The 11,630-nt window shown below is 46.6% G+C and overlaps 1 protein-coding gene across 1 annotated transcript in view; it reads left to right on the top strand.

Annotated features, from left to right (window-relative positions):
• LOC133109698 (ERC protein 2-like) overlaps positions 1–9,448 on the top strand; it is a 53,736-nt gene extending 44,288 nt beyond the window's left edge. The window contains exons 14-19 of the mRNA XM_061219190.1: positions 26–186; positions 2,575–2,722; positions 2,816–3,505; positions 4,494–4,561; positions 4,873–5,023; positions 5,184–9,448. Of these exons, the coding sequence (XP_061075174.1) occupies positions 26–186; positions 2,575–2,722; positions 2,816–3,505; positions 4,494–4,520 (1,026 nt within the window). The 3' untranslated portion in view covers positions 4,521–4,561; positions 4,873–5,023; positions 5,184–9,448. The remainder of the gene's footprint in view (positions 1–25; positions 187–2,574; positions 2,723–2,815; positions 3,506–4,493; positions 4,562–4,872; positions 5,024–5,183) is intronic.
• The last annotated feature ends 2,182 nt before the right edge of the window (positions 9,449–11,630 follow it).

Below are 11,630 nucleotides of genomic sequence, written 5' to 3' on the forward strand. Positions count from 1 at the left end.
GAGAGTGTGTCTCTGGCGCCCCCAGCTGGAGGAGTTAATGGGCACCCTGGAGAAGACCAGGCAGGAGCTGGACGCCACGAAGCAGCGGCTCTCCTCCACGCAGCAGTCCCTGTCCGAGCGGGACGGCCATCTCACCAACCTGAGGCAGGAGCGCCGCAAACAGCTGGAGGAGATCCTGGAGATGAAGTGAGTTATTCCCCCTACCTCACACCCCACACCCCTGCCTCATACCCCACCCCCTGCCTCACACCCCACACCCTGCCTCATACCCCACACTCTGACTCACACCCCACCTCCTGACTCGCACCCCACCTGGAGATGAAGTGAGTCCCCGCTCTGGATCTGCTTCTGGAGTGGCTTTACTCAGTCGTAGGAAACGGGGAAACCACTCGGTTCAATCACTTGAGCCAGAAAACCAAATCCAGCCCAATGAATCATTAGCCTTCACGACCCTACCCATGCACAGTTTTTGCCTCTGACCATCTGACACCAACACATTTTAAAAACATGCATAGTGCGTTGCCTAAATCATTGAGTTTTAGCTTTGCGAAACAATGTCACACGCCACAGAACAGTTATGGAAGTAAATAATCTGTTACTGTTAATTATCAAAAGGTTTATCAGAAAGTCCACACCTGTGCTATACTGCATAACATAATTATTTGGGCTCCTCTTTTACATTACATTACATTATAAGGCATTTAGCAGACACTCTTATTCAGAGCGACGTACAACAAAGTGCAGATCAAACACAAGTACAACTGCAAGAGGACCTGAGAGGATAGTACAGTTCTGAGTCCTAGTGTGACCATACTGATACAATCAGAACCCTTGAAGAATACATCAACTTCCAAACTAGCATACCACAGTTGGCAGCTAGGATACCCTGAGTACAACAATACAATAGCTAATACAAAAAACAACAATATCTATACAACCATATAAGTGCCATTACAGTCTATGGCATATATAAGGCTAATCATGGTGGTGAGTTAGGGAGAGAGAGGTGTTACCTGAAGAGATGAGTCTTCATTCCTCTCTTGAAAGAGGTCAGAGACTCTGCCGTTCTGACATCCACCGGGAGGTCATTCCACCACCGTGGGACCAGGACAGACAGCAGTCGTGAGCGAGAAGTGCAGGTGTGGAGAGGAGGAGGCGCCACACGGTACAAAGTGGCAGAACGGAGGGGTCTTGCTGGTGTATAGGTCTTAATAAGTGATTGAATATATACAGGGACTGATCCCTTAACTGCCTGGTATGCGAGCACCAAAGTATTAAATTTGATGTGAGGCATAACAGGCAGCCAGTGGAGGTTGCTGAGCAGGGGGGGTGACATGTGAATGTCTGGGAACATTGAATACCAGGCGGGCTGCAGCATTCTGGATCAGTTGTAGGGGTCTGATGGCAGATGCTGGAAGGCCAGCCAGCAGAGAATTGCAGTAGTCCAGGCGGGACAGGACCATTGCTTGGACAAGGAGCTGAGTGGAGTAGGTGGTGAGAAAGGGTCGGATTCTCCGGATGTTGTACAGGAAGAACCTGCAAGTGTAAATGGAGAAGAGGAGGGGTCCGAGGACTGAGCCCTGGGGAACTCCTGTAACAAGGGGGCGAGGGGTTGACACTCTTCCAGCCCAGGACACCTGGGAGGACCGGCCAGAGAGTTAAGATTTAATCCAGTCTAAGGCTGTGCCACAGATCCCTGTAGATGTCAGAGAGGCTACGAGGATGGAGTGGTTGACCGTGTTGAATGCTGCAGAGAGGTCAAGGAGGATCAGGACAGAGGAGAGAGAGGTTGCTTGTGCAGCCTGAAGGGACTCATTGACGGAGAGGAGTGCGGTCTCCGTTGAGTGGCCAGGTGAAGCCGGACTGGTGGGGCTCCAGCAAGTTATTCTGTGAGAGGAAGGAAAAGAGTTGGTTGGAGGCAGCTTGTTCAATGGATTTGGATAGAAAAGGAAGGAGAGATACCGGACGGTAGTTTTGAATGCAGGAGGGGTCTAGAGTGGGTTTCTTTAGGAGTGGGGTGATGTAGGCCCTCTTGAATGATGAGGGAAAGCAGCCAGACGACAGAGAGGAGTTAACAAGGGAGGTGACAAACGGGAGGATATCAGGTGTGATTGCCTGAAGGAGGTTTGAGGGGATGGGGTCCAGGGCACAAGTAGTAGGGCGGTGGGAGAGCAGGAGGTGAGACACATCAGCATCTGTAAGGGGACAGAAAGAGGAGAAACAGGGGGCAGGCACAGAAAGGGAGGCAGGCACAGAGGTGGTGGTGGTCGCGAAGGTGCAAATGGAGAAAATGGAGAACAGTTGACGGGGGTTAGAGGTGGAATTCCGAATTTTTGTTTGGTAGTCATTTCTTTTGGCAGTGGTGATAGTGGAGGAAGACAGGTCCGATGGGTCTTTTGATTTCCTCCACTTCCTCTCAGCTGCACGTGGGGGTGAGAGAAGGGGTTGGAGGCAGGGGAGCAAGGGTGATGGAGAAGGAAATTATGTGGTGATCAGACATGTGTAAAGGGGTAACCGTGATACTAGCGTGCCCTATTCCCCTGCTGAACGTGTGTGTCTCCACCTCTCCCACAGGCAGCAGGCCCTCCTGGCTGCCATCAGTGAGAAGGATGCCAACATCGCCCTGCTGGAGCTGTCTGCCTCCAACAGGAAGAAAACTCAAGACGAGGTGCTCGTCCTGAAGCGGGAGAAGGACAGACTGATGCACCAGCTCAAACAGCAGGTCAGGGCTCCGCCCAAATCCTCTCAGGTCAGACGGTACGTTCATTTATATTTCTGCATACGAAGGAATTCAAATGATCTTTTTCTCCCGCAGACACAGAGCCGAATGAAGCTGATCGCTGACAACTACGATGAAGACCATGAACATCCTCTTCATCCTCCGCCACCCCACAGCCAACACCTCCACCCTCAGCACCCCCACCCTCAACATTCCCAGCCTCCGCACCCCCAACACCCCCAACACCCCCAACACCCCCACCCTCAACACTCAATACCTCCCCAGCCACATCCACAGCATCCCCAACCGCCGTACCCCTACCCCTCACACCCCCAACCTCCGCACCCTGCCCAACACCCCCCGCCCCAACACCCCCACGCCCCGCAGCACCCCCAACCGCAGCCGCACCACCCACCACCCCAGCACCACCAACCCCAACACCCTCACCCTGCACAGCACCATCCACCCCCCCAGCACCCCCACCCCCAGCAACACCACCCGCCTCTGCAGCACCATCAGCCGCCTCTCCACCCTCAAGCCCAGCACCCTCACCCCCAACACCACCCGCCTCAGCACCACGCGCCTCCTCAACACCACCCGCCTCAGCACCCCCACCCCCAACCACACCACCAACCTCCCCAGCACCCTCACCCCCAACACCATGCGCCACCTCAGCACCACCCACCTCCCCAACACCACCCGCCTCAACACCCCCACCCCCCGCCCCACCATCGTGGCCCTGCCCGTGGGGGGCCTCGTTCCAGCCACTGGCCCTCTCCTGATCAGGTCAGTGCCTTAGATATTTCCCAAAACATAACTTGCACCTGTTAATAGTAGGGCCGACATTGGCTTGGGAGGTAAGAGCAGTCGTCTGGTTGCTGATTCGATCCCACCCTGGGCATGTCGAAGTGTCCCTGAGCAAGACGCCTGACTCCCCAAATGCTCCTGACAAGCTCCTTGCATGGCAGTTTGTGTGTGAATGTGTGTGAGTTGGTGTGTGTGTGTGTGTGTATGTGTGTGCATGAATGGGTGAAAGAGAAGCAGCAGTTGTACACTGCTTTCAACCATACATTTCTTACCTGTTTTGTTTTTTATCAAATAAGCTGCTAACAAGTTCAAGTAATATTGAAACTACAAAACTTTGCATTCTACCATGTCCCATCACCACCACTCAACTTTCATACTAGTCCACCTGCCTGCTACACAGTTAGAAGTAAATTAGTTTGATGAAACCTTGAATAAATTATGTGGATGCGGGAGTATATTTGGAAAGAGACGTACTGTAGCTGTTGAATTGAATGTGAATGTGAATTTCTGGCACTTTGAAAGCCACAAGACCCATGGTCCAGTTTGTGAGGTTGAACAACAACAAATATTTTGAAAACACAAAACATTTCAGCAAAATTATCTGGATGGATACATAGTACTCCAGGTAAGGGGAAGACATGCCTTAATTTCATTTTTGGGTAAACCGCCCCTTTAAGGAACACAAATTAAAGTGTGTGTGTGGGTAGTGCGGTATTGTAGGGTGTAGCAGTAGTGGTTTTCATCCAGGTACCCCCCCATTCAGGCTCAAAGTCATCCAGGGCACCCCTATCATAAATCAAAAAGGCTTGTTATTTTTTCCAAAGACTTTCAAGAACCAGCCGGGGTTCCGCGCACCTCCTTTTGAAACCCCAGGCTGTAGGGCATGGCAGTGTGACCTAATTCTCTAACCCTCTCTCTTCTCTTACTTCACGCTGACGCTTTGCCACTTCAAACGCTTGGCCGATAGGATGACGAGGAGGGCATTTGGGCATAACTGTTTCCATGACAACCAAAGTTCCAGTGTTGTTCTGAGGGGTGAGATCTCTGGTCTCTTTCTCTTCTGCTCTTTCATCTCAAAAAACACTTTCCATCCTGCTTGTCTCACCATGTGGGAATTATATACTGCAATATATTGTAAATATCTTGACTTAACACAAGTGTTTTTGTGCATATATCTTGCATTATCTGACCAGTATATTGTGGAAGTGTTGCAAAATTGATAACATACCTTGTTTTATTTCAAAATATTGCAGTATATTCCATTTCTGCAAGGATCTGGAGGTCAGGGGTGATGTTGTTAGATGGTGGCTGATAGCCACTGTGTGTATGTCACCTCTCTCTCTTAGATGATCCAGTCACTGTTGGAGAAACATCACTCCGGACCCAAGCTGAGACCATCACCTGTCATAATTCACTCTTCATCTGTACTGAGCACTGAGGAGGAGGAGGATGTGTACAAGTTGGAGGACAGAGGGAGGAGATGAATCGACTAAGCTGGTAAGACCGGGTCAACATCCGATGCTTCTAAGAGCATTTCTAAGAGCAATGACTGCCATTACATAACAGTGATACACACTCCTGTGATCCCAGTGATAATGTGGTTGGCCTCTGTGTATATAAACACTGGTTGACCTGGGTGTTTTTGTTCTATGGACAGCAGTGTCTCTGCAGGTGGAAGAGACCCTGGCTGTCCTACTCCTCCCTATGGCCTCCATAGTACAGACGCCTTCCCTGTAAAATGCCTTTCCAGTGAGATACCATCCAGTGAGACATTCCTCCCAGCGAAATAACCATCCAGTGAGACATTCCTCCCAGTGAGAGACCATCCAGTGAGATATTCCTCCCAGTGAAATAACCATCCAGTCCGACGGCCTTCAACGATGACACCCTTCCAATGAGACGTCCTTCCAATGAGACGCATTTCCAGAGATTTGCCATTCCAGTGAGATACAAATCTAACGAGACACCCGTCCTCGATGACAGCCTTCCAGTGTAATGCTCTTGCCGCGGCATGCTCTTCCAGTGAAACACCGTTCCAGTGAAGAGCCCTTTCCATCGGATGTCCATCCAGTAATATACCCTTCCAGTGAGATGCCCTTGCTGTGACATGCTCATCCAGTCAGATGACCTTCCGGGTGCCACTTTTCCAGTGAGACGCCAATCCAGAGAGATGATCTTCCACAAGGAAACCCTTCCAGTGATGTGCCCTTCTAACGAGATGTTCCCCCAGGGGGATGCCCTTCCAGTGTGACATCATCGCGTTGCTATGCCCTTCCAGTGTGACATCATCACGTTGCTATGCCCTTCCAGTGTGACATCATCACGTTGCTATGCCCTTCCAGTGTGACATCATCACGTTGCCATGCCCTTGCAGTGTGACATCATCACATTGATATGCCCTTCCAGTGTGACATCATCACGTCAATATGCCCTTCCAGTGAATCACTCAATCAGTGAGACGCCATTCCAACGAGATGCACTTGCAGTCTAAGGCCCTTCCAGTGTAAAAAAAAAAAAAAAAACCAAACAAAAAAAACACCTAAATAAATATACCTTCGGAGCGATGTGAGACTTACCTGGACAGACCTCATCTGGACTGGTCCTGAAGCCAGAACAGAGCCAATGAGGAAGAGGGCCATCTGGCCACACAGCGCCCCCTGAGCTGCCCCCCTTTACTCTGTTGTGTTATTTCTGACAATCTGGGGGTGATCTTGCGGGTACTGCCCTAAGGGCTGGTGTTTCGGGGGTGTGTCAGGTGTCTCAGGTGAGTGTGAGGGTGCTGGTCAGCTCTGTACCTCTCCTCAGCCGTGCGGGAGAAGGGAACCACTGCCTCACACTGGTGCTGTACATGTTTTCTGTGTCTCAGAGGATGGGTGTGGCCTGCCTTAACGGTGCCGGGGGGCTGTAAGTCGCTCCTCGCTCTGCCCCATGACCTCGTCTGGCTGTCTGCCAACAGAAGCTGCTTGGATCCGATCTATGCACACATTGCAGCGGTGGCCAGTCCTGAGATTTTAAATGCGCAGTCCATACCATAGTTCAGTGCTCCGGACGGGATACTGACTAAGACCTGACCTCAGTTGGGGGGGAATACACATTACTCGCCACCAATCAGAGGTGTTGTTGCTCAGAACATGCACCAATCAAACAGGGTTTATTTTTTTCGGACGGCCAATCAGAACTGTGCTGTCTGTTTTGTGTCCTCACCCTAACGGTGCCGAGTAACGGTCCAGGAGTGAGATATCTTAAGCTGCTGAGGCAGCCACGCCTGCTCGCGCAACGCCTCGACTAACACATAACGCCTCGTCACACGGCAGGCTTGCTCGTACAGTGACATCATCATCATCATCATCATCATCATCATCATATTTACTCCAACGAGAAACACGCGGCATTTCTCAGTGAGCAGTGCACCAGCTCACACGGCGTTCCTTATCGCATGGTATTCCTCATCACGCACACTTCCCATCGCAGCGTTCCCGGTCACAGGACATTTTCGAGGGCTCTCTCTCTCTCTCTCTCTCTCTCTCTCTCTCTCTCTTTCTCTCTCTTTCATTCCTTTCTTTCTTTCATTCTTTTATTCATTCTTTCTTTTCATCTGGATGGGCCAGGACTGCAGACTGCTTCTGTGTCTCTCCCCAGAGAAGGTCTCAGCACCAGTGGCTCATTAAACCCCTCAGAACAAAATGGCAGGTGCCTCACAAAAAAAATAATAAAAAATACAATAAATCAATAATGTACTGTGTTTGTATAAATGTGGTCAACAAATGTACAGAAAACTATTTAAATAGATTATATGTTTTTTTTTCTAATGGGCATGAGGTAAAAAAAATAAAAAATGAAAACATGTTGAAATGTTGATCAGAAGACAATCCCCCACAGAGAAGTGTAAGAGTTAAGAGTTATGGATACCTCTTGGATGTGCAGTTAATAATCCTCAATCCAACAGTTGTGACTTTATATGTCATGTTATTGGCCAGTCTATGATCTGTGATCTGAACCCATCCTGGGTCCTGCACCTATGCAGAAATCCATTGAGATAACAGTCTCCAACAATAAGGTGATAATGATGTTTAAAATCACACTGTTGGATATATGCAACTGTAAATTGTGACTGTAATTTATAATATTTGGCACATGGTATGTAATTGATGAAAATGATTACAGTGCTTGTGTCCAAATCATGTCAACACGACTGGTTTCCCCTGGGCTTGGCCAAAATAACTTGTCAGCTCACACAGCACAACTGACCGCAGTCTCGCGTTCGAAAAGCAACAGTTGTTATTTGTATGACGCTGTAATCGTGCAGGTTAAAGTGGTTACAGAGGCATTGGTGACACTTTTCTCCTTGTTGTCGTTGTCTAAGAGTCTCATGCAGTGCTGGTGTTTGTGCTGACTGTGGTGATTGGGTGTTTTAGAGTAGGAAATGTGTTCTCCTCTCACAGGAAACAGGATCTCAGACTGTTGCAGCTAACCCCTGCCTTCCCCCCACACCTCTGTGACTGACTGACTGTCTGTGTGTGTGTGTGTGTGTGTGTGTCCTGCATTATCACTGGTTTGAATGGTGGGGACAGGGGGAGGACAGTGTTTCTGTGCCTCAGTGCCTCTTCAGGAGACTCATGTCTCACCCTGACATCCACAGCAATACTCTGAGAACTACAGCCACAACTAGCATCGCTGTCATTCCAGGGCAGACATGGTAAGCAGGTAGTGTAGTGTAGTGGCGATAAAAATCATTTAAAGGTACAATAGGTAATTTTGGACTTCTAAAGGACAAGGGAGGAATATCAGCAACAAACACGCTCAAACCACAACACTGTTTATCCCTCTCCCTTCTCTGTGAATGCGCTGACATTGAAACGCCATTGGCTGTGGCAATTAGAATCAATTTTCAACCAATGAGCTTGAATTATTGTACAGCGATACAATGTTTTCAAGGATAGGAAGGGATAGGAATGGTCTTGTAACAATGTTTTAACATTGTAAAAATCTCACCTATTGTACCTTTAACAACAATAAAGAGATAACTGGAATACAAATTCATTAATTGATTGACAGTGTGAAGAACAAACTAAATGTTGACATTTAACAAAAACATTTACCCAACGTTCTCAGGTGTGGTTGTGGTCTTTACCATCATGGTTCTCTGTGTGTTTGTGGGGTTTATAGTTAATAAATGTGGTTCAGTGTGACTGGTTTATAGCTACCATTGTGGTTTTAGTGTGTGTTCATGTGGTTTATAGTTATCATGGCGTAGCGTATCTGTGGTTTATAGTTATATCGGTGTGATTCCGTGTGCGTGTTTGTGTGGTTTGTAGTTGTCATTATGACTCTGGCGTGTGCTTACAAAGCAAGTTAGTGATGATTATAAATGCAGGCACTGACTTAAGGATCCAGATGCACTGGTTTTACCCTCCGGGTCCTTATTGGTTCTTCTGATACTTGAATAGGGTAGTCTTACGGGGTGTGCTGAAACAGCCTACGGTAGCCCGTTTCTGTGTGCGTCTCTCTAATGTGCCAATCCTGAGGGTCGTCCTGCCTGAATCTCCATCTCTAAGCACAAGAGAGGACCGATTCTGGCACAGGGGCTCACAAAGGCAGCCATAACCAACTGAAAAAATACAATATTTTATGTTTCTTTTCATGTATAGATATCCTTTTTAAAATAAAAGAATTAAAATAAAAAAAAACCTGCAGACCTCTGGGGTTAAATGAACACTGTGACAAAAAAAAAAAAAAAAAAAAACAGGAGAAATATAATTCAATGTGTTCTGTTATGCCTTTATTTTATTTTTTACAAAGTCTTGTTTTTATTTGTATGATTTACAACAAGATGAAGTCCTTCCATTTTGGATTTTATGGTTTGTATGTTGTGTATGTTTTATGCTGTACAGTAACGATATATAAAAGATATAAAATGTGTAACGTGTACGATGTCTTCATGGCCGCAGTGCGCGTCTGCTGAACGCAGGCCCCGGTAAAGCCTGTCCCTCGTCTGACTGTGGGAGGCGCCATTCGACTGTCTCGCCGCGTGCGAGTAGCATGTTCTGACCCGTGATGTCGAGTTTGGTTGTACAGGTTCCACATGTCCAGCATGACATGAGAGTGACGTGTTATCAGTGTGCTGTAATGTTTGACTCCCCCTCCTCCCCCCCCCCCCAAAAAACACTCCTGTACTGCTTATGGGAACCCACTGAGTGCCGGCCAGCTTGTCTCAATAAAGGATTTTCTTTCTGAAGTGGGACAGGGTATGTTCTTCTGTCCGACATCTTTATTTACTCAAAGTGCAATTTCGGTTTGACAAAACATCATAATTATTACCAAAGCGTAGTAATAATAATGCACTGTATATTACGGCAACAATTATGGTACGTTTGATTTTGTACGTTTTTATTATTTTATTGCTGCATCAACAACTTCTTTCTAGAAAAAGGTGACGGGTACGCATGTTTAAGACCTGCACGTGCCATAGTACTGTGATATTAGATGGTAAGAGTGATAAGTGTATAGACAGTGTATGCAGCATCTTTTACACAACACTGAGGAGCTACAGTGGTGAAATTAAATAAATAATCTATTGCCATCACTCCATATCCTCCATATCGCTTCAGAAGTCCAGATGTCCCCTCAAACTAAAGTGGCATAAATCTCATAAAAACCTTCTTGCATGCAATTATCGGTATAAAAGGACCATTCTTGAAGGGGATAGCTGTACAGAGACATTACGTTGCCCAGAGGTTGTATGTGTGCTTATTACCATTTGATTCTTTAAAATGACGTTTAGTCTTATTTTCACGACTTCCTGTGGCCATGTGGCCTGTGCTCTTGGAAAGTGGCGTGGCTTCCTGGATCATCAGCATTACTGCACTTGGAGCGAAGAGCTTGTTTTGTTTGCAGACTGAGAAGGAAATAATGCCTACTGGCACAATACATAAACAGGTTTTTATGTTTATATTGTTAATAAAGTCTATTAAATTAATCTGTTTATATGCCTTGCCGCCGGAAACAATATCCCTGTGCAAGCTGCTTTGGAATGACTTAAGCCATAAACCCTGAATGCTCCAATACCAGCTATTGTAAAGCCAGTACATAATCAGAAACCTCTGTTCCTATCTAAAATATCCTTTATCACACACAAAACATGGTCTGACTCAATCAAATACACTAAAACAATAAACAGCAATAATTAAAACTTCAGAAAGCTAAGTATCCCTTTAATATTTTCAGTAGGTTCTTGACTAATTGTGCAGTGTTCAGAATTTATTTTCCTTAGTTAAGTGCAATCATACACTGAGGACAACTTCACATCTAATAATTATACACAAAATCTATAAATAATCAGCAGAATAAACATATTTTAACAGTTTACAAACGGGTCAGATTAATTAATTCGAAGACTTGAATTATTATTGGGATAATTTTAATGCTTCACCTTCGGTTAAATAACTTATGTCACTGTTATATATCAACAGTCAGAAATGAAAAGAGGCGGTTGGGTTGGCACACACAATGTCCCTGGCCCTTGGCGAGAGGGCTTCATCAGCAGAACACACGACACCTCAACTTGGATGGTAGAAAAAAAAATCCGTATTTATTTCGACCACTTTCCAGCTTTCCAAACATCAAGCTGTAGAAGTCCAGTGTACAGGAGGAACGTTCGTAGAGAATTCCTTCATTACTTCTTTTCCAGTTTTAATGAAATGCTACTTCTCTACAGATGGAAATTAAAGTTAAAGTTTGACATTAATTATATATATATTTTTCTCTCATGCATCCGTGGAAATAAATACCCCCCCCCCCCCCCTCCCCCGAGCATCGCTGTGATGCCGCAGGGGCTAGAAGCGAATGTCCCCTCTACGCTCTGCGTTTCATCTGGCCTTTCAGACCTTCACAAGCAGCAGTGATTTACAGCTCAAACACAGGTCATCCAGCCCTCTAAGCAGGGGCCTCCCAGTCTAGAATTGTACCATTTACAAATGATAACTATCATTATTATTAAAAAGATTTTTTTTTATTTTTTATTATTATTTTTTTTTTTTAGCTTGCAGACACATGCTCACAAACATAGCATGATTCCAGCTGCTGGTCCAGTGTGGCTGTGGTGGCT

The sequence above is a fragment of the Conger conger genome, chromosome 14, assembly GCF_963514075.1.
Source record: "Conger conger chromosome 14, fConCon1.1, whole genome shotgun sequence".
NCBI lineage: Eukaryota > Metazoa > Chordata > Actinopteri > Anguilliformes > Congridae > Conger > Conger conger.